General features: G+C 39.7%; 1 protein-coding gene across 1 annotated transcript in view; it reads right to left on the bottom strand.

Moving 5' to 3' along the window:
* Positions 1-10,723: 10,723 nt before the first annotated feature.
* The window catches only part of LOC143276650 (zinc transporter ZIP6-like), a 43,047-nt gene continuing 28,779 nt past the window's right edge, over positions 10,724-24,991 (bottom strand). Inside the window, exons 6-8 of the mRNA XM_076581272.1 lie at positions 16,484-16,846; positions 12,274-12,461; positions 10,724-11,162 (exon numbers count right to left, since the gene is read on the bottom strand). Coding sequence (XP_076437387.1) covers positions 11,016-11,162; positions 12,274-12,461; positions 16,484-16,846 — 698 coding nt within the window. The 3' untranslated portion in view covers positions 10,724-11,015. The remainder of the gene's footprint in view (positions 11,163-12,273; positions 12,462-16,483; positions 16,847-24,991) is intronic.

The following is a 24,991-nucleotide window of genomic DNA, read 5'->3' as shown; positions in this document are numbered from 1 at the left end:
CAACTTCGCACAACTCTTGTTTATATTCACAATGTAAACTGTTTTACTCAGCATTGCTGACGAGTGCAACAGCTGAGTGGTTAAAGCATTGGGACCTCCCATCTGAGGGTCGCAAGTTTGAATACTGGTCACGGTACCTGGTACTGTAAAACATGGAGATATTTCCGATCTCCCAGGTCAATAGATGTGCAGACCTACTTGTGCCTGAACCCCCTTCGTGTGTATACAGACACAGAAGATCAAAATATGTACGTTAGAGATCCTGTAATCAAAGTCAGCATTCAGCGCAGTGTGGAAAAACAGAACCTACCTGGCATGCAACAGCCCCGCCCCACCCCACCCCTCCCAATCCCCACAGTATACTTTAAGCATGTTCCCGCATTAATACCGCATGGAAGCCTGCCGCCACACCCCACCCCTCCCAATCCCCACAGTATACTTTAAGCATGTTCCCGCATTAATACCGCATGGAAGCCTGCCGCCCCACCCCACCCCTCCCAATCCCCACAGTATACTTTAAGCATGTTCCCGCATTAATACCGCATGGAAGCCTGCCAAGGTTGCAAACTCCCCCAGTGTTGAATGGGTTAAACGGAATTAATATGACTTTTCTGCAGATTTTTGCCACCGACAGCTCTTTCACTGCTGTGGCTGGTGGGTTCGTTCCCATGCACCGGCTGCCCACAGGGCTTCAAATCATTGTCATCATCAGAAAGCCAGTTCCCAAACCAGCACTGAAGTCTTGGGAAGGGGGAAAGGTACATTTTCTGTCCTACAAATTAAGGATTTTTTTGATTTGATTTTTTTTTTTTTTTAACCTGTACACAATAGGACTTTTTCGCTTAATTCTCGTTTTGTCGTAATTTGAATTTCTTTGAAAACACAAAACATCAATCTTCTCAAAAGTCAAATCTCAAACAACTGCACCAAACATGAATTTTCCTGCATCAAAAATAATCATTATAAAAAAAAATAATAATAATAAAAATATATATATTTTTTTTTAAAGCTAGATGGGGAGAGCGAAGGTCAGTGCCCAAAGTATTTTAAGTAAAAAACATGTAACCCGCAAACAAAACCTATAATTCTAAACAACCTGAAAAAAAAACACTTTCAACCCCAAATTACACAAACAAAGTCTCAACACCAAAACAATGCCCACAAAACATGTAATCCAAAAACAATACCTTAAACCCAAAACAACTTAAGCAAAACCTGTAACCCCCAAACAACAAAAACAAACTCTGTAACCACCAAACAACACAAGCAAAACATGTAGCCCCAAACAAAACCTTCAACTCAAAACAACATACAGCAACATATGTAACCCAAAATAAGACAAACAAATTTTACAACCCCTAAACAACATAAACAAACAACAAACCATCACATGTAACTCCTAGCCACATAAACACTGTGACCACCATGTCAACACAGGGGGAAAAAAATCTAGGGGAAAAAAATCTGTGTCCCAGAATGAATTAACAACTGTAAACTCAAAACAACCAAACCAAATATGTAAGCCCCAAATAACATTAAAAAAAATGTAACCCCTAACAACACAAACAAACTGTGTAATCACCAAACTGCACAAGCAATACCTCTAAACCCCCAAACAAAATCTGTTAACCCAAAACAATACAAACAAAACCTGTAAACCCCAAATAAAACATGTAACCACCAAAACAACACAAACAAAACCCTTATCAAAAACAGAACAATATCTATTCCATCCCCTCTCCTCTACTCAAAACTGCACCAGTAGTGAAGCTCTGTAAACAAAACAAATGCACAAAATTTCAACATCATAGAGCCACCGGTGGTCAAACCCTGTAAAGCAAAATGGCACATCAAAAAGTAATGAAAAAAAAAAAGCAGGATCAGCAGTACATAGATATGGATCATCTGAGATTCCTTTTTTTTCTTGGTCTTGATTGAAGCATGCAACAATCAACAAATTCACCACAACAGAAACTATAACAATCAAAACGTCAAAAAAAAACAACCACCAAACACGCAACCTCTTCTACACAGATGAGACCAGACCGACAGATTCACAACAGAAAGTATAACAATCTAGTCTTCCAAAAAGCTTTTAACTTCTTTTACACAGACTTACAGATTCACCACAACAGAAAGTATAACAATCTAGTCTTCCAAAAACCTCATAACTTCTTTTACACAGACTTACAGATTCACCACAACAGAAAGTATAACAATCTAGTCTTCCAAAAACCTTGTAACTTCTTTTACACAGACTTACAGATTCACCACAACAGAAAGTATAACAATCTAGTCTTCCAAAAACCTTGTAACTTCTTTTACACAGACTTACAGATTCACCACAACAGAAAGTATAACAATCTAGTCTTCCAAAAAGCTTTTAACTTCTTTTACACAGACTTGCTGACATTCACAACAGAAACTTTCAGAATCAAAATATCAAAAAACTGCTTTTATACAGTTTTCAAGACAATGGTAAGTCTTGTTCCCCAAACCATGCATGTCAAATCTTGTGCGCAAAATCACACACTGTACACTTCAAATACAGAATCAAACTTTGTCGTGTGGACATACATACAAAATCAGAAAAGTTTCCATCAAGTAAACAAAACTAGATGGGTATGTCTTTTGTACAAATCGTAATCAACATCTTCGAAATGTGCTGTGACTTCTACACACAAAAACCAACCATGCTAAATGCTGAACACAAAAATCATACAAACCGCATCCCAAGTGCCAAAAAATTTTTACGCCCAGCAAGCAAAAATCAGGTGCATCATATCATAAACACAAAAATCAAACTCGGTTTTAACACAAAAATCAGATGAATCATATCTTGAACATGAAAATCAAACTCATTCTTTTATGCAAAAATCAGAAGCTTCATCTTGAACATGGATTATCAGACAAGCTACATCTTGCATTTGAAAAAATCACACACACACACACACACACACACACACAGACATTAAAGTCCTGTGGGCAAAACTGGAAAACTGACCAACATAAGTACTACATCTACAAACAAAAAAACAAACGAAACACATATCAGACATCTGGATGTATGTCAGACATGACACGACCTGTACACAAATGTGCTGGATCCAGTATGCCTGACATGGGGAGTTAGCAGTACACTCCCTGTGCTAGATCCAGTATGCCTGACATGGGGAGTTAGCAGTATACTCCCTGTGCTAGATCCAGTATGCCTGACATGGGGGGAGGTAGCAGTACACTCCCTGTGCTAGATCCAGTATGCCTGACATGGGGAGGTAGCAGTATACTCCCTGTGCTAGATCCAGTATGCCTGACATGGGGGGAGTTAGCAGTACACTCCCCATGCTAGATCCAGTATGCCTGACATGGGGGGAGGTAGCAGTACACTCCCCGTGCTAGATCCAGTATGCCTGACATGGGGAGTTAGCAGTATACTCCCTGTGCTAGATCCAGTATGCCTGACATGGGGAGTTAGCAGTATACTCCCTGTGCTAGATCCAGTATGCCTGACATGAGGAGTTAGCAGTATACTCCCTGTTTGGTTAAACATAACTACCCTGTCAGACTGATCCAATCCAGGCCTGTTGGTTTGCTCTGTTTGGCCAAAATTCATGGCTAACTCAGTAATAAGACAATCCCCTCTCTGTCCACTGTCTGTTAGCCAATCAAATGTCGTTTCCAGCCAGAACTCATCACTCATTCCGATAGCCACCTCTCACTGAGCTAAGCTGTCTTGCGAGACCGAGTGAGAAAAAATTCTGAGTCAAAAACATTCCAGAAAGCAGCACATGACAACTAGCTTGCAAGAAATTGACATTTCAATTGCATAAAAGGTTGGCAGAGTGCAACTTATCTACCTTACTTATCTCCGTGGCCATTGGAATGAGTCATCGGTACTGGCTGGAAATGACATTTGGTTGGCTAGGAGATGGCAGACAAAGAGTGGGATGTCTTATCACTGAGTTCACTACAAATTTTGGCCACACAGACCAAACCAACAGGCCTAGTTTGCACCAGTCTGACATGCTACAGTATGTGATACCAAAATTTCGTATCAAAGGATCTTCGACATATCGCATCTTGCATATGACATGATTTCACAAAAACAAACACACTAACATTGAATACTGACTTCCCACACATAAAATCTATTTCAACAACTGTCAAGCATGTTGTTACATTCCTTCTTCTTTTCACTACATGATGATTCAGACCCCACATTTGCACACAAAATCATGCAAATAACAATCCAGACATACTGGCCCTCTCACTAAACAACAACCAGAGTGGACAGGTGCAACAGCTGAATGGTTAAAGCTTTGGACTTTCAACCCCGAGGGTCCCAGGTTCGTATCTCGGTCACGGCACCCAGTGGGTATAAAGGTCAGAGATTTTTCCAACCTCCCCGGTCAACAGATGAGCAGACCTGCAAGTGTCTGAACCCTCACTGTGTGTATATGCAAGCAGAAGATCTTCTTCTTCTTCTTCTGCGTTCGTGGGCTGCAACTCCCACGTTCACTCGTATGCACACGAGTGGGCTTTTACGTGTATGACCGTTTTTACCCCGCCATGTAGGCAGCCATACTCCGTTTTCGGGGGTGTGCATGCTGGGTATGTTCTTGTTTCCATAACCCACCGAACGCTGACATGGATTACAGGATCTTTAACGTGCGTATTTGATCTTCTGCTTGCATATACACACGAAGGGGGTTCAGGCACTAGCAGGTCTGCACATATGTTGACCTGGGAGATCGTAAAAATCTCCACCCTTCACCCACCAGACGCAGTCACCGTGATTCGAACCCGGGACCCTCAGATTGACAGTCCAACGCTTTGACCACTCGGCTATTGCGCCCGTCAAGCAGAAGATCAAATACCCATATTAAAGATCCTGTAACCCATGTCAGCGTTCAATGGGTTATGGAAACAAGAACATACCCAGCATGCACCCCCCACGCCCTTCCACCTGACTGCCTACATAGAGGAGGTATAAACAGTCATACACATAAAAGTACGCCTGTGAATTCCATACGAGTGAACATGGAAGTCACAGCCCAAGAGCGAAGAAGAACTAAAAAATCAAATCAAATCAAAGTCTTTTTATGTCCTGTACACAGAGAGCGACGACAACAGTACCAGCACCTGGTTCAACTATCGTTCCTCCTCCCGTCACGCACTGACCACCATCATCATCAAGGTCTGCCTCAGCACAGGAAGATTTGTTGAGTATTTTGCGCAGGTAACACACCGAGTAGAATGATTTCATCCACACTGGTTTCTTCCACTGAAGGTAACACTGGGAACAGAATGACTTTATACCCAAACTGGTTTTCTTCCACTCAAGGTAACACTGGGAACAGAATGACTTTATACCCAAACTGGTTTCTTCACTGGCAACAGAATGCCTCTATACCCAAACTGGTTTCTTCCACTCAAGGGAACACTGGGAACAAAATGACTTTATACCCAAAATGGTTTCTTCCACTCAAGGTAACACTGGGAACAGAATGACTTTATACCCAAACTGGTTTCTTCCACTCGAGGTAACACTGGGAACAGAATGACTTTATATCCAAACTGGTTTCTTCCACTCAAGGTAACACTGGGAACAGAATGCCTCTATACCCAAACTGGTTTCTTCCACTCAAGGTAACACTGGGAACAGAATGACTTTATACTCAAACTGGTTTCTTCACTGGTAACAGAATGCCTCTATACCCAAACTGGTTTCTTCCACTCAAGGTAACACTGGGAACAGAATGACTTTATACCCAAACTGGTTTCTTCCACTCAAGGTAACACTGGGAACAGAATGACTTTATACCCAAACTGGTTTCTTCCACTCAAGGTAACACTGGCAACAGAATGCCTTTATACCCAAACTGGTTTCTTCCACTCAAGGTAACACTGGGAACAGAATGACTTTATACCCAAACTGGTTTCCTCCACTCAAGGTAACACTGGGAACAGAATGACTTTATACTCAAACTGGTTTCTTCACTGGTAACAGAATGCCTCTATACCCAAACTGGTTTCTTCCACTCAAGGTAACACTGGGAACAGAATGACTTTATACCCAAACTGGTTTCTTCCACTCAAGGTAACACTGGTAACAGAATGCCTCTATACCCAAACTGGTTTCTTCCACTCAAGGTAACACAGGGAACAGAATGCCTTTATACCCAAACTGGTTTCTTCCACTCAAGGTAACACTGGGAACAGAATGACTTTATACCCAAACTGGTTTCTTCACTGGCAACAGAATGACTTTATACCCAAACTGGTCTCTTCCACTCAAGGTAACACTCGGAACAGAATGACTTTATACCAAAACTGGTCTCTTCCACTCAAGGTAACACTCGGAACAGAATGGCTTTATACCCAAACTGGTTTCTTCACTGGTAACAGAATGACTTTATACCCAAACTGGTTTCTTCCACTCAAGGTAACACTCGGAACAGAATGACTTTATACCCAAACTGGTTTCTTCCACTCAAGGTAACACTGGGAACAGAATGACTTTATACCCAAACTGGTTTCTTCCACTCAAGGTAACACTGGGAACAGAATGACTTTATACCCAAACTGGTTTCTTCCACTGAAGGTAACACTGGGAACAGTATGACTTTATATCCAAACTGGTTTCCACTCAAAAACCACATTGCATTTTTCTGTCTCAGTCAAACATCCACCACTGACACTAACACACACAAAAAAAAACACACACACAATTCATTTACACAAAAACCAAAAACAACTTCTTCTTCTTCTGCTTTCGTGGGCTGCAACTCCCACGTTCACTCGTATGCACACGAGTGGGCTTTTACGTGTATGACCGTTTTTACCCCGCCATGTAGGCAGCCATACTCCGTTTTCGGGGGTGTGCATGCTGGGTATGTTCTTGTTTCCATAACCCACTGAACGCTGACATGGATTACAGGATCTTTAACATGCGTATTTGATCTACTGCTTGCATATACACACGAAGGGGGTTCAGGCACTTGCAGGTCTGCACATATGTTGACTTGGGAGATCGTAAAAATCTCCACCCTTTACCCACCAGGCGCCGTCACCGTGATTCGAACCCGGGACCCTCAGATTGACAGTCCAACGCTTTAACCACTCGGCTATTGCGCCCGTCAAAAAAAACAAAAACAACAACAACAAAACAAGCAAGAACACAGAAATATAGATGGAATGGCAGCGTACTGGTACTGCAACCACTCAGGAAGCGAACGTCCATGTGTTTGAGTCCTGGATACAGGCTGTGATTTTCAATCCCTCCTCCTGCACTAGACATTGCGCGGTGGTCTGGGTGTTCGTCTTTCAGATGAGACGATAAACCAAGACCCTGTGTGCAGCGTGCACTTGACGCACAGAAAAGAACAAATGCACTTAGAGACAGAAGGGGGGGGGGGGGGGGGGGGAGGGGTGGCACTGCACAGTAATGACATAATCTCTCTGGGGAGAGCAGTCTGAATTTCACGTAGAGAAATATGCTGTGTCAAAAAGTGATACAACAATACCTAGCTACTGTTCACAGACACAGACACTGACACAGACAGAAAAAAAACCACCAGAGTAAAAATTTCAGGTTACCATTTCCATCCAAAACCATCCCCTCCCTGACTGCAGGACAGGGAAAACAAATCACCCAACAAGTACAGTAACTCCTAGTCCCCCAAAACAAGACAGGAGCACGTAACTTTAAGCCGCTGCTGCTGCTGCTGTAGTTGTCTGCCTTTGTCTCACTTCCAGAGACCTGGTATTACTGTATGTGTGAGGTGTTTGATACTCATTTCCCCGTTTAGATTGAAATGCAAGAAAGAGAGACCAACGTTTATCAAGTATTGGTAATTTTTTGAAACTCTTCTTTTAGATTTAAATGCAAGAAAGATATACCAAAGTTCATCAGGTAATTTTCTTAAACTCTTCCTTTAGATGCAAATGCAAGAAAGAGAGACCAACGTTCATCAGGTAATTTTTCTTAAACCTCTTTTACTGGTTTTAGATTTAAATGCAAGAAAAAGAGACCAACATTTATCAGGTAATTTTCTTTTCTTTCAGATTTAAATGCAAGAAAAAGAGACCAACATTTATCAGGCAATATTCCAGGAACTTCAAGTGAAAATATCAAAGCAGAACAGTGCCACAGACATCATATAAATGTACCAGGTCAACATAAGTCGAGAATTCTTTTACAAAATTACAGACACTGTCAAAATGCCACAAACTTCAGCCGAGGTTTCTTTTACGGACACTAGCAACATACCCCAAATTTCAGCTGAGAATTCTTTACAAACCCACTACAAACATCAGATTTATCTTATAATGTCAACGTACCACATCAGCAGAGAATTTGTTTTCAGACATACTACAAAGATTAGCCAAGATTTCTTTTACAGACACTTCCAAACTACCACAATCATTAACCAATATTTTTTTTTTTCTACAAATAACGTCAGCCAAGAATCCTTTTTTCAGACACTAACAACATACCACATAATCAGCCAAGAATTCTTTAAAAGATGCTAACAGCATTCTGCAAACATTAGCCAAGAATTCTTTTACAGATAATATCAACATATCATACACATCAGCCATAATTTCGTTTACAAACACTATCAACATACCGCATACATCAGCCAAGAATTCTTTTGGAAACATTAACAGAGTGCCACAAACATTAGCCGAGAATTCTTTTTTTGAGACAATTTTAACATAACACAAACATTAGCTGATAATTCTTTCACAGACAATTTTAACAAACCACAAACATAAACCAAGAATTCTTTTACAGACACTATCAAACTCCCACAATACCACAAAAATTAGCCGAGAATTCTTTTAGTTCTACAGACAGTTTTAACAAACCGACAACAGATGAGAATTCTTTTACATCGTTAGACGAGAATTCTTTTACAGACAATTTTAACAAAAACACAAACATGAGCTGATAATTCTTTTTCAGACGCTGTCGAACTCCCACAATACCACGAACATTAGCTGAGAATTCTTTTACAGACAATTTTAACATACCAAAATTGTAAGATGATATTTCGTTTACAAATAATTTTAGGATACCAAGAACATTAGATGAGAATTTTTTTTACAGACAATTTTAACATATTCACACACCACACATGTATCCACATATACCACCCATCAATCATTATTGGTTCACATACATTATCAACATACCACACACATCACCCAAAATTGGTTCACATACATTATCAACGTACCACACACATCACCCAAAATTGGTTCACATACATTATCAACGTACCACACACATCACCCAAAATTGGTTCACATACATTATCAACGTACCACACACATCACCCAAAATTGGTTCACATACATTATCAACATACCACACATCACCCAAAATTGGTTCACATACATTATCAACGTACCACACACATCACCCAAAATTGGTTCACATACATTATCAACGTACCACACATCACCCAAAATTGGTTCACATACATTATCAACATACCACACACATCACCCAAAATTGGTTCACATACATTATCAACATACCACACACATCACCCAAAATTGGTTCACATACATTATCAACATACCACACACATCACCCAAAATTGGTTCACATACATTATCAACGTACCACACACATCACCCAAAATTGGTTCACATACATTATCAACGTACCACACACATCACCCAAAATTGGTTCACATACATTATCAACGTACCACACACATCACCCAAAATTGGTTCACATACATTATCAACATACCACACACATCACCCAAAATTGGTTCACATACATTATCAACGTACCACACACATCACCCAAAATTGGTTCACATACATTATCAACATACCACACACATCACCCAAAATTGGTTCACATACATTATCAACGTACCACACACATCACCCAAAATTGGTTCACATACATTATCAACATACCACACACATCACCCAAAATTGGTTCACATACATTATCAACATACCACACACATCACCCAAAATTGGTTCACATACATTATCAACATACCACACACATCACCCAAAATTGGTTCACATACATTATCAACGTACCACACACATCACCCAAAATTGGTTCACATACATTATCAACGTACCACACACATCACCCAAAATTGGTTCACATACATTATCAACATACCACACACATCACCCAAAATTGGTTCACATACATTATCAACGTACCACACACATCACCCAAAATTGGTTCACATACATTATCAACGTACCACACACATCAGCCAAGATTGCCTAGACTGGTTTACAAACACCACATTTATCAACACACCACATACATCAGCCTAGATTGGCTTACAAACACCACCATTTATCAACATGCCACATACATCAGCCTAGATTGGTTTACAAACACCACATTTATCAACATGCCATAACACATCAGCCGAAAAACACTATCCACATACCAAATGTATCAGCCAGGACTGGTTCACAAACACTACATTTATCAACACACAACACACATCAGCCAAGACTGATGTACATATATGTATACTATACATTTATCAACACACCACACTATCCACACACATCAGCTAAGACTGGTTTACATACACTTATCCACAAACCACACACATCAACCAACATTGGTTTACCTACAGCTATCCACAAACCACACATCAGCCAAGATTGGTTTACCAACAGCTATCCACAAACCACACATCAACCAACATTGGTTTACCTACAGCTATCCACAAACCACACATCAGCCAAGATTGGTTTAAATACAGCTATCCACAAACCACAAACATCAGCCAAGGTTGGTTCACGAGCACATACACTACATTTATCAAGAAACCACACACATCAGCGAAGACAGTTTCACATACCGTACAAGGGTACATGTATCCACGTACCCCACTCGTCAGGCAAGATTGGTTTACATACACCACATTTATCAACACACCACACTATCCACACACATGAACCAAGACTGGTTCACGGGTACACACTGTCCCCACCTTCCCCACCCTTCAGCCGAGGATTTTCTGGAGGTCGTGCTCAAAGACAGCGATGATGAGCATGATCCCCGAGCCAATCATCATGCCGCACACCTGCAGGAACAGGTGCAGGTAGTGGTTCTCTCCCTTCTTCGTGTCCACCGCCGTCATCTCCGGAAGCTGTGGAGAACCACAAGGAAAGGCGTGTTAGTTTCTGAAGCTGTGGCCTTTGGCCAGTCAACCCTGGGGAGTTTGCAGTATTGGCATGACGGGCACAATAGCCGAGTGGTTAAAGCGCTGGACTTTCATCTGAGGGTCATGGGTCAATAGCCAAGTGGTTAAAGCGCTGGACTATCTGGGGGTCACGGGTCAATAACCGACTGGTTAAAACATACTTTCAATCTGTGGGTCACAGGTTTGAATCTCCGTAACGGCGCCTGGTGGGTAAAGGGTGGAGATTTTTTCCAATCTCCCAGTTCAACGTATGTGCAGACCTGCTTGTGCCTGAACCCCCTTCATGTGTATACACAAGCAGAAAATCAAATATGCACGTTAAAGATCCTGTAATCCGTGTCAGCGTTCGGTGGGTTATGAAAACAAGAACATACCCAGCATGCACACCCCCCATAAACAGAGTATGGCTGCCTACATGGCAGGGTAAAAACTGTCATATACTGTTGTTGGAGAGACATGGTGGCAGTCTCCACTCTGTGAGGGGCACTCACTCAGTCTGGCTCCACGACTAAGCCATTACTGTCGTCATTAAGGGGGGCTTAGTAGGCGGTGTCCTAAGTACGTTAAATCAGAACAAGCACTACCAAACACCACGGAAGTGACTCAGCAGCAGTGCAGGGTATCCTCTAAGTGTGTGGCCTCCTGACGACCTAACACAGATGGTTCCCTGCAGACTGCCGATGCCGGGATTGTGACAGACGAACCCGGGTGTGGCCTTGTATGGGTGTGTGTGGTGGGGGTGTGGGGGGGGGAGTGTGGGGGGTGGGGGGGAGAGACTCGGAATGAGTGGCGTGGTGGGAGTAATGCCACTGAAATGGTGTAGATGATGGTGCAGCTTCTTCTCCTTCTTCTTTCAAGGGCTGCAACTCCCACGTTCACTCGTATCTTCTCCTTCTTCTTTCAAGGGCTGCAACTCCCACGTTCACTCGTATGTGAACAAGTGGGCTTTCACATGTATGACTGTTTTTACCCTGCCATGTAGGCAGCCATACTCTGTTTTCGTGGGCGATGGGGCAACAAAAAAGAAAAAAAAAAAAGAAAAAAGAAAGAAACTTACCATGTCCACCATGGAGATATAGATGAACATCCCGCCCACCCCGGAGAAGATCCACAGGCTGGCGTTGCGGATGTTGCCGATGGCAACGCCCACCAGCATGCCGATGAAGCAGAGCACCGACGACACACAGTTGTACACAATGGCCTGCTTCACGGACATCCCTGCTCTCAACAACACCGCAAAGTCCCCTGGAATCACATCACCACATTGATAAATGAACATAGAGAACTTGATGCTACCAGTACCACAAAATCCCCTGGAATAACATCAGCACATTGATAAATGAACATAGAGAACTGATTGATGCTACCAGAACCACAAAGTCTCCTGGAATAACATCACTACATTGATAAATGAACATAGAGAACTTGATGCTACCAGTACCACAAAGTCTCCTGGAATCACATCACTACATTGATAAATGAACATAGAGAACTTGATGCTACCAGAACCACAAAGTCTCCTGGAATCACATCACTACATTGATAAATGAACATAGAGAACTTGATCCTACCAGAACCACAAAGTCTCCTGGAATCACATCACTACATTGATAAATGAACATAGAGAACTTGATGCTACCAGTACCACAAAGTCTCCTGGAATCACATCACCACATTGATAAATGAACATAGAGAACTGATTGATGCTACCAGAACCACAAAGTCTCCTGGAATCACATCACTACATTGATAAATGAACATAGAGAACTTGATGCTACCAGTACCACAAAGTCTCCTGGAATCACATCACTACATTGATAAATGAACACTGATAAATGAACATAGAGAACTGATTGATGCTACCAGTAGCACAAAGTCTCCTGGAATCACATCACTACATTGATAAATGAACATAGAGAACTTGATGCTACCAGTACCACAAAGTCTCCTGGAATCACATCACCACATTGATAAATGAACATAGAGAACTGATTGATGCTACCAGAACCACAAAGTCTCCTGGAATCACATCACTACATTGATAAATGAACATAGAGAACTTGATGCTACCAGTACCACAAAGTCTCCTGGAATCACATCACTACATTGATAAATGAACACTGATAAATGAACATAGAGAACTGATTGATGCTACCAGTAGCACAAAGTCTCCTGGAATCACATCACTACATTGATAAATGAACATAGAGAACTTGATGCTACCAGTACCACAAAGTCTCCTGGAATCACATCACTACATTGATAAATGAACATAGAGAACTTGATGCTACCAGTACCACAAAGTCTCCTGGAATCACATCACTACATTGATAAATGAACATAGAGAACTGATTGATGCTACCAGTAACGCAAAGTCTCCTGGAATCACATCACTACATTGATAAATGAACATAGAGAACTGATTGATGCTACCAGTAACGCAAAGTCTCCTGGAATCACATCACTACACTGATAAATGAACATAGAGAACTTGATGCTACCAGTACCACAAAGTCTCCTGGAATCACATCACTACATTGATAAATGAACATAGAGAACTTGATGCTACCAGTACCACAAAGTCTCCTGGAATCACATCACTACATTGATAAATGAACATAGAGAACTTGATGCTACCAGTACCACAAAGTCTCCTGGAATCACATCACTACATTGATAAATGAACATAGAGAACTTGATGCTACCAGTACCACAAAGTCTCCTGGAATCACATCACTACATTGATAAATGAACATAGAGAACTTGATGCTACCAGAACCACAAAGTCTCCTGGAATCACATCACTACATTGATAAATGAACATAGAGAACTGATTGATGCTACCAGTAGCACAAAGTCTCCTGGAATCACATCACTACATTGATAAATGAACACTGATAAATGAACAAAGAGTCTGAATTGAGTGATGCTGAACATGGAGAATTGAATTACACTACCAGCACCTCAAAGTCCCCCAGAATCACATTTTTACACTGATAAATGAACATAATAGAGAACTGAACAATATACCAGCACAGCAAAATCCATGGAATTACATCACTAAATCGAAAAATAAACATGCAGTCTGAACTGAATAATACTACCACGACCACACAGTCTCCTGAAATAACATCACTACATTGATAAACATAAAAAAATTAAAAGATATTACCAGTACTGCAAAATCCCAGGAAACAGCATCATAACATTGATAAATAAACAAGGAGACCAGGAAATAGCATCACAACACTGAGAAATAAACATGGAGAATAGAATAATACTACCAGTACCCCATGTGGAGTAATGGCCTAGAGGTAACGCGTCTGCCTAGGAAGCGAGAGAATCTGAGCGCGCTGGTTCGAATCACGGTTCAGCCGCCGATATTTTCTCCCCCTCCACTAGACCTTGAGTGGTGGTCTGGACGCTAGTCATTCGGATGAGACGATAAACCGAGGTCCCGCGTGCAGCATGTACTTAGTGCACGTAAAATTCTGGCAAAATTCTGTAGAAAAATCCACATCGATAGGAAAAACAAATAAAACTGCATGCAGGAAAAAATACAAAATAATGGGTGGCGCTGTAGTGTAGCGACGTGCTCTCCCTGAGGAGAGCAGCCCGAATTTCACACAGAAAAATATGTTGTGATAAAAAGAAATACAAATACAAATACAAAGTCTCTTGAAATCACATAATTACATTGATAAATAAACATAGAGAACTAAATGACACTAGCAGCACCAGCTCAGTCAGCAATCTCAGCGTCGTCCTTGACAACACACTATCCATGCAAAAATCTATCAGTCAGACGTGTCAATCCTGCTAATGTCAATTACGGTGCATCAGTTCCATTTGGAAATGTCTGGCCACAGACGCAACATCTAGACTTGTTGTTTCTCTCATTCTCTCTCGCCTTGACTACTGTAACTCTCTATTGTCTGGTTTTCCTGCTTCATCCAGTCAGTCCCTACAGCGCATACAAAACTCTGCTGCCCGACGCATCCTCAGAAAGAAAAGATCTGAGCACATCACTTTTCTTGTGCATCATCTCCATTGGCTCCCTGTCTCACACACAATAAAGTACAAGATCAGCACTCGTATGTTATAAATGTATTCACAAATCTACCCCTTCCTATCTCTGTGGCTGTCTTCACCTCTACACCCCATCACGCTCTCTACGGTCAGCTTCGGATCCACTCGGTTTGCACATACCACACTCCACTGTCGGCTGCCGTTTTTTCTCAGTCTCTGGACCTTGTATTTGGAATGAACTTCCTCTTCCGCTTCGTCAGGTCTCCCAACTCAGATCTTTCAAGTCTGGCCTTAAAAACCCACCTCTTTCCAAGATAACCTCCCTCCCCTGCTTTTTCTTTGTCTTAAGTTTCTCAAGTTTAGAGTTACGCATGCGTGTGAATGACTGGTGTTAAAGCGTTTTGATTCGTCTCTGCACAAGATTCAGCGCTATATAAATACTTATTATCATTATTATTAAAGTCCCCCGATATAATGTCACTACATTCACAAATAAAAATAGACAGTATCAGTATCAGTATCAGCAGCTCAAGGAGGCGTCACTGCGTTCGGACAAATCCATATACGCTACACCACATCTGTCAAGCAGATGCCTGACCAGCAGCGTAACCCAACGTGCTTAGTCACGCCTTGAGAAAAAAATAATAAAATAAAACTAAAAAATAAATAAATACATAGAAATTTTTTTTTTTAAATAAATAAAATAATAAAATAAAATAACAAAACAAACAAAAAAACAAAACAAATAAAATAAAATAAAATAAATACAGTATTTATCTATTATTTATTTACCTCTTTTAAAAAAAATTAATTTATTTATTTATTTATTTATTTATTTTATTTTATTTATTTAAAAACAGACAACTGAGTAATACTACCAGTACTGCAAGGTCCTCTGATATTCCATCACTACCAGTCAAAGTTGGGAGAACAGGCGAGAGTGGAATTCAAACCCAGACCTCCATGGACGCTGAACTGGCAGCTAAGCATCAGCCTTAACCATTCGGCCACCTTCCCACAAACACAATTCTATCTATCTATCTGTCTGTCTGTCCCGTAGTCTGGTAGACCGTGGGGCCACCACACATTTGGCAACCAGCCTCCTCAATCCCTCAAGGTTGTCTGTCCTGACTGCCTCACTCACACAATTAGAAAAGACGACAACAAAGAAGCAACAAAAAACAAAAACACACACACACACAAAAACAAACAACCCAAACCAAACACCATCCACCCACCAATCTCATGGGGCAGCTCGTGGCAAAACACGGCGATGGACGTGCTTATCCCCCCTGTCACGCTGCTGGCGAAGGCCGCTCCAATGGCCAGCCCATCACTGAAGTTGTGAATCCCATCGCCGAAGATCACCATCCACGCCACGGCCGCCACCGAGCCCGGCACCCCGCTAACGTGACTGTGGCCGTGGCCGTGGCTGTGGCCGTGGCCGTGAGTGTGGTTGTGGCCCAGGGCCGCGTGGGAGCTGCTGGTGTCGTCGTTTTCGTTGTTGTCGAAGTTCAGTTCTTCCCCCCCCATGTGGCTGAGGGACTCGTCGCATTGATGCATGACAACGTCGTGGGTGGCATCCGCGAAGCCCTTCAGTGCTGTGTGCGTGGGTGGTGGTGGTGGTTGGGGTGGTTGGGGTGGGGGGGGGGGGGGGTGAAAACAAAGCAGACTTTATTAATCTAAAAAAATATATATGTATATATTGTAGTAATCCATAACTACTACTACTAATAATAATATAAAGTTATAACTGTAATAATGTGTGTGTATGGTGGTGGTGGTGGGAGGGGGGGGGGAACAAAACAGACTTTATTAATTATCAATTTTGTTTTATACTCGTAGTAATCCATAACAAATAATAATAATAATATATAATTATGACAGTAATAATCTGTGTGTAGGGGGGGGGGGGGGAGGACAAAGCAGAAATGATCAAAATAATTTTCTTTGGTGATAATCCATAACAAAATCAATAATAATAATAATAATAATAATAATATACAATCATAACAGTAATAATGTGTGCATAGGGGAGGGTGGTGTGGAAACCAATAAAGACTTTATCAATATTAAAAAAATATTGTTTGTAATAATCCATAAGTAATAATAACAACAACAATGATCATCATAATAAATAACAGTAATGATGTGTGTGTTGGGGAGGGTGGTGTGGAAACCATTGAAGACTTTATCAATATTAAAAAAAGATTGTTTGTAATAATCCATAAGTAATAATAACAACAACAATAATCATCATAATAAATAACAGTAATGATGTGTGTGTTGGGGAGGTAGGTGTGGAAACCATTGAAGACTTTATCAATATTAAAAAAAAGATTGTAACAATCCATAAGTAATAATAACAACAACAATAATCATCATAATAAATAACAGTAATGATGTGTGTGTAGGGGGAGGGTGGTGCAGGCAGTGGGTAGTGAGGAAAATGAACAAGTCTTTATCAATATTTTAAAATTTTGATCGTAAAAATCCATAAATAATGATATTAATAATAACAATCTTCTTCTTTATTCGTGGGCTGCAACCCCCACGTTCACTCATATGTACACGAGTGGGCTTTTACATGTGTGACCGTTTTTACCCCCACAGTAATAATAATACCAATAATAATAAATTACAACAGTAATATTGTAATAATGTGTGTGTAGGGGAGGGTGGTGGTGGTGGAAATGATGCCAACTTTATTAATATCTAAATTATCTTTACTAGTATTCCAGAAATAACAATATTGATGATGATAGTGATAAAAATAATGATAATCATAATAATAATAATAAATAATAACAGTGAAAATGTTAATCCATTACAGCGCCTATTCTCTAAACAGGGATCTTGGCGCTCTACAAAATCGTACACACACAAGAACATGTACATAAACAGACACACACACACACACACATATGCACACAAACACACAGAGACACACAAACATGCACACACACACACACACACACACACACGCACACAAGAACACACACACACACACCTGCAGACGAGAAGTACACCAAGGGAACAATGGGGTTTTCAAATTTTCCACATAACATTAATGATTATCCGTTTAGGAGCTTAATCATGGACATAATCTTTAACATTTTAATGGTCGATGATTGTGGCAAAATGTATGTGTTTTTTGCTGTTGTTGATCTACTCAGCTACAGTATTTGTATCCGTTGCTGCAGTGTGGTGTGTAGGAAAGATACTGGCATAACATGCACATATCAGATGTACCTTAAACATAATAGTGAAACGATTTGTCCAATTCAGCTAACACGCATTTACACACATTTGGTAAAACAGACATACAGGCAGGTCCGTACACACACTTCCACACACACACATTTCCACACACACACATTCACACAAACAATACAGACTTGATATCTTCTTCAATTGTGGGCTGCAACTCCCACGTTCACTCATATGATGGCTTTTACATGTATGACTGTTTTTACCCCACCATGTAGGCAGCCATACTCCGTTTTCAGGGCGTATGACTGACTTGATATGACTATCTCTTTGTCCTGTCTGACATAAACAATGATCATGATGTGTGTGGCATCTGAGTTGTTACCCTTCTGGGAAATGTTGCAGACTTGATATGACTTTTTTAAATTTTTTATTCTCCTTCTGAAATCCACATTCCAAATGTTCACACATGCTCGCGCATGCATACATGCACGTATGTGTGCACATGCACCCTTGAAAACCGTACTGTCACTTGTAAGAAAACTTAGACTCAAATGGTTTTTTTTTATGTGTGTAAAACTAAAAGAATAAGCTACAAGCTTTTTTAACCATGCCCTTGCAAAAACTAAACAAAGGAAAAAAAGAAAAGAAAACAAGCTACAACATGGAGAACAGAAGGAGGAGGAGGAGGAGATGAAGAAGAAAGAGAAGGAAAAGCAAAGACAGAAAGAAAAAAAAAATGAAGGGCAAAAAAACCACAAAAAACCCACGCCAAAAACATCAACTTTATCAAATCAAATTCTTACATCGTAAAAAACACATCCAGTAAAACAAAAAAAAACAAAAAAAAAAACAAAAAAAACCCCAACACCTAAACCCACTGAGAGAGAGAGATTGTGCTTGTGTGCACATGCTTCTGTACATTCTTGTGTTAAAAAAAAAAAAAAAATACACAGCAAGGATACAGAAACATTCTTTGATAAACTTCAAAATAATTTCTCAGTACATTTCAATGAATTTTACACTTGTAATCATGCCGTAAGCAACCTGTCATACAATGAAAAGCTGCTGGGATTTGTTTGGTTTTTTTTGGGGGGAGGGGGGGGGGGGGGTTCCCCCTTCTGAAACAAAGGTAGTAACTTATGCTCAAAGGGACATAACTCACTGCTGTTCCTCCCTTCCCCTCTCCTTGCAAACAGGTAACTAAAAAAAAAAAAAGTACAGACAAACACACACACACACACACTGTCTGCACTCGGGAAGGTGAATATTTCATAAACGGCCCTTAAAAAAATGTAATCAGTATCACAGAAAAGAAAATGTACTATGTTTAATCCCGGGAAAAAAACAAACAAAAAAACCCAATCAGTACCGTCAGAGTAAATATAGCAATTGCTCCAATCAGTACCTCAGAGAACATGTACTGTCAATAATCCTAAAAAAAAAAAATCAATTTATACTGCCAGAGTAAATATAGCAATTGCTCCAATCAGTACCTCAGAGAACATGTACTGTCAATAATCCTAAAAAATCAATTTATACTGCCAGAGTAAATATAGCAATTGCTCCAATCAGTACCTCAGAGAACATGTACTGTCAATAATCCTAAAAAATCCATTTATACTGCCAGAGTAAATATAGCAATTGCTCCAATCAGTACCTCAGAGAACATGTACTGTCAATAATCCTAAAAAATCAATTTATACTGCCAGAGTAAATATAGCAATTGCTCCAATCAGTACCTCAGAGAACATGTACTGTCAATAATCCTAAAAAAAAATAAAAATAAATCAATTTATACTGCCAGAGTAAATATAGCAATTGCTCCAATCAGTACCTCAGAGAACATGTACTGAAAATAATCCTTAAAAAAAAAAATCAATTTATACTGCCAGAGTAAATATAGCAATTGCTCCAATCAGTACCTCAGAGAACATGTACTGTCAATAATCCTAAAAAATCAATTTATACTGCCAGAGTAAATATAGCAATTGCTCCAATCAGTACTTCAGAGAACCTGTATTATAAATAATCTTTAAAAAATCAATCAGTATTGCAAGTGTAAGTACCGTAATTGCAACTTCTTTTTTTTCAACATTTTTTATTCAAACAAAGGTTTACAGATACAGAATTTATGTTTTGTGCATTAGAAAGTATAGGGTAAGCATATAATTAAGTTCTAAGTACTGACAAATCTATAACAGCAAAACAATATATGTTCAATGTCAAAATTCCAAGGTAGCATTGTATAGCTTAATCTTGTATCAAACAGTTATAAAGTGCCCATTTTTCCACAAACTTGTTATATACCATAGTTATGTTAAAGGCATACTTGTCTACTTCATATGCCTGTTTGAGGTCTTTTTTGAACATTTGTAATGTTTTTGTTTTACTTTGTTGATTCTACATTTGTATACATAGAATTTAGCTATCAATAAAATATATGAGAAACATTCATCAGTTTTCATTTTGTTATGTCCAAAAAGCACCAGTGTGTCATTCAGGTTCAGTCTATCACAATGTAAACATTTTTCTTTTAAATATCTCACAAACTCCTTCCAAAAATGCTGTACATGATTACATTTCCGTAAATAATGCAGAATTGTATCTCTTTCTTCCTTACAAAAATTACACATATTATGTGGGAGTATTCCCATCTTCATCAAAACCGAATTTGTCACAAGAATAAGGTAATTAATTTTCATCTGGAACCATTTCAGACTTATTTCATGGATTTTTTTTTTGTATTGAAAAAAATGTTTTTCCAGTCAAGCTTGTTTTCAAAAATCTAGTCCCAATTTTTACAGGTATTTGGCTTTTCTGGTTTTCCAATTATTATTTCGTAGAAACATTTCGTATATCAGTTTTGTCATAAAATTCTGTGTAGCTACGAAACACATCTTTCCAAAAGGGGTTTATTATACGCCCTCCAACTGTAAGAACTACTGGTCCATATTCTTGTAACATTTCAACTTTTGGACATTCTTTTGATAATATAGTTTTCCATTTCGGACGATACGACATATTGTAGCATTTTTTCAACCATGTGAGTTTTAAAGATTTTATGAATGATAGAATATGTGGAAAATTTAGACCCCCGCTTTGTACACTGTGCACTGATCTTTTAACTTTGTCCTTCTTTTTATCCCATACAAAATTAAAACAATTTTTTTGCAACTTAATAAGCAATCAGTATTTCATAGAACATGTACTATAATCAATCCAAAAAACAAAACAAAAAATTCAGTGAGTATTTTAAGAGTAAATATTGGAATTGCTCCTTAATAAGCAACCAGTATTCCTCTAGATAGTTTTTAATCGACTACCACTGCAAGAGTAAATATCACAAATACTTCTTAATAAGCAGTTCTGCAAGAGTAAATATCACCAAGACTCCTTAATAAGCAATCAGCATTTCTCTAGGTATTCTAACTCAGAATTTTTTTTTTTTTTAACTGACAAATGTACAGGCAACCATTTTCACACAGAAAACAAACTCAAGAAGAGGACAAAACCACACACACACACACACACACAGTGACACACACAGTGACACACACACACACACACACACACAGTGACACACACACACACAAACACACACACACAAACACACACACACACACACACAGAGTGACACACACACACACACACACACAAACACACACACACACACACACACACACTTTATAAAGTTCAACTCTTCTACACAACTGCAATGTATTTCAGTGGCAAAAAGGAAAAAAAAAAAAACTTCAGCTCTAAGTGTATATCACACCAATGCACATTTTAAGCCTTAAACATCACACAGCAACTAACACAAGCCAGCAGTCTGCAAAAAAATATCTATGATAGTGAAAAAAAAAAAAAAAAAAAAAAAAAAAATCATCACATGTTTTTGCCATTTCAGGTTGTAAAAAAGATGGCACAGTAGCATTGCCTGGCCACAGCCTTTTTGGAGTTTGTGGGAAGTTTCAGCACTGCAACCAGCCACCATCACAAAGTGGTTGGCGTCATCCGCTGATGACTGTAAGGGCACAGGTTCAAGACTCATCAAAGGTGTATGATAGTTAGTTGTTGTTTTTTTTTTGGGGGGGGGGGTTGTTGTTTTTTTGTTGTTGTTTTTTCGGCCATGACTGGATCCTACTCAGGAGTTGAGCGTCACTGAATCCAAGGACAGGCTACTTCAAACTCGGTATACATATAAATATGTTTATCTACTATATACGTATACATCTATACATTATAACTATACGTTATACTTTTTTGACTCACTTGTGTAAACAAAGTGAGTCTATGTTTTAACCCGGTGTTCGGTTGTCTGTGTGTGTGTGTGTGTGTGTGTGTGTGTCTGTGGTAAACTTTAACATTGACATTTTCTCTGCAAATACTTTGTCAGCTGACACCAAATTTGGCATAAAAATAGGAAAAATTCAGTTCTTTCCAGTCATCTTGTTTAAAACAATATTGCACCTCTGGGATGGGCACAAAAAAAAATAAAAAAAAGAAGCCTAATTATATGCAAACTGCATTTACTGTTATATCTATATTTTTTGTATTCTCTAAACTTGGCACTTTGACCTCTTATTCTGACACAACAACAAGAGCAGTCATTATTATCAATTTTTGTTCAAACAGGAACTTCTTTTGCTAAGCATGGAATTTTGATTTATTTTGCAAACGTTTTGGTGCAGATAGTAAAAAAAGGGAAATTACTCTGTAATTAATGCTAGGGGACTTACTTTATCACAAGTGAGTCTTGAAGGCCTTGCCTCTCTGGGTTGGTTTTTTTTTTCACAGCAGAGGTGGTGTAACAAACAATATAGATCAGTGCATACATACTTTGACACCTCCTTGAGACCATTTCACCCACTCTAGGAAGACATTGTCCAGAATGGCCAGAGGGCAAAACTGAGGCAGACATGAAGCTACTCATAGAAGAAAACCGTAAAGAAGAGGACATCACCATATACACAGATAGCTCAGTCACCAAAGACCAATCCGGTTGGGGATTCACTGTGAAACAAAATGGAAAAACAATTAGGGAAGAGAATGCTGCCCACAAAGTAGCAACCTCCAGCCTAACAATGGAAGTTGAAGCTGTGACACATGCTCTCCAATGGCTATCATCTATCCATATGCCTGGAAACCAACATGCCATGATTCTAACCGACTCAATGAACCTCATACAGAAAACTGAAAATGGAATGGGAGGCCCAGAGTGGCATGAGACAATGCGCAACTTTCAGATTAAAAAACTTACATGGTCATACTGCCCGGGACATGCAGGTGTTAAGGGAAATGAGCAAGCTGACTGACTTGCTGGTAACGCAACAACAACGAGCGGCCTACATCTAGGAAAATCGGAAATCCTCAGAAAAGTCAAAGAATACCAAAAAGAACAGGTACAATGCCACCACACAAAGAAATAAAGGTAGACAGACGGAGCGGCCATAAGTCTAACATGAAAGGTAGATCACAATGCTTTGCAAATCATGAATATTGGCATCATTTCCAAACCAACATTGCACAAATTTCTTCAAAACGGAACAGAGTCTCTGTGGGCTTTTCCAAATACAATTGACTGAGCAACGAGCTCAGAGATCTTTTCCCACCCCTCTTGCGGCCAATCAGTGGCAGCCTGTGTTTGTGTGTGTGTGTGTGTGTGTGTGTGTGTGTGTGCATGCGCGCGCGTGTGTGTAGGCTGTATGTTTTACATTTATTTGCTTACTTGTTTATCTATTATCATTATTGTCTTTTATTTTCATTCATTATTGTTATTGTTATTATCATTATTATCATCATAATCATTATAATTGTTATTATCTCTTTTTTTCTCCTTTCTTTTCTCTCAAGGCCTGACTAAGCGCGTTGGGTTACACTGCTGGTCAGGCATCTGCTTGGCAGATGTGGTGTAGCGTATATGGATTTGTCCGAACGCAGGCTGCTCTCCACAGGTAGAGTGCATCGCTACACTGGGAGCGCTACCCTTTTCGGGGTTGTTGTTTTTTCTGCCTGCAAATTTGTTCTGCTTTCCTATCGAAGTGAATTTTTCTACAGAATTATGCCAGGGCAACTTCTTTGTTGCCATAGGTTCTTTTACATGTGATAAGTGCATGCTGCACATGTGACCTTTTTTTTCATCGTCTCATCAGAATGACTAGCGTCCAGACCACCACTCAAAGTCCAGTGGAGGGGGAGAAAATACTGGTAACTGTGCCGGTATTTGAACCAGTGTGCTCAGATTCTCTCGCTTCCTAGGCAGGTGCATTATCAGTAGGCCAACACTCCACATATTGTGGCTGTGTGTGTGTGTGTGTGTGTGTGTCTGTTGGGGTGGGGGATGGGGTGGGGGGAGGGGATTAACAATGTGTCATTCACATAACTGAAGTGACCAGGACAATGAAGCCTAAAAAAAAAAAAAAAAATTTTTCAAATTAATGAAAAAGAAAACTGTGCACTACGCTGCTTAATGCTGTATCCACAATTCAATCCTTTTGTAATAAATAAATAAATAAATAGATAAATAACATTTT

Source organism: Babylonia areolata, chromosome 32 (genome assembly GCF_041734735.1).
Source record: "Babylonia areolata isolate BAREFJ2019XMU chromosome 32, ASM4173473v1, whole genome shotgun sequence".
NCBI lineage: Eukaryota > Metazoa > Mollusca > Gastropoda > Neogastropoda > Buccinidae > Babylonia > Babylonia areolata.
Note: the sequence above shows the minus strand (reverse complement) of the source record. Positions and strands in the feature narration are given on the sequence as shown.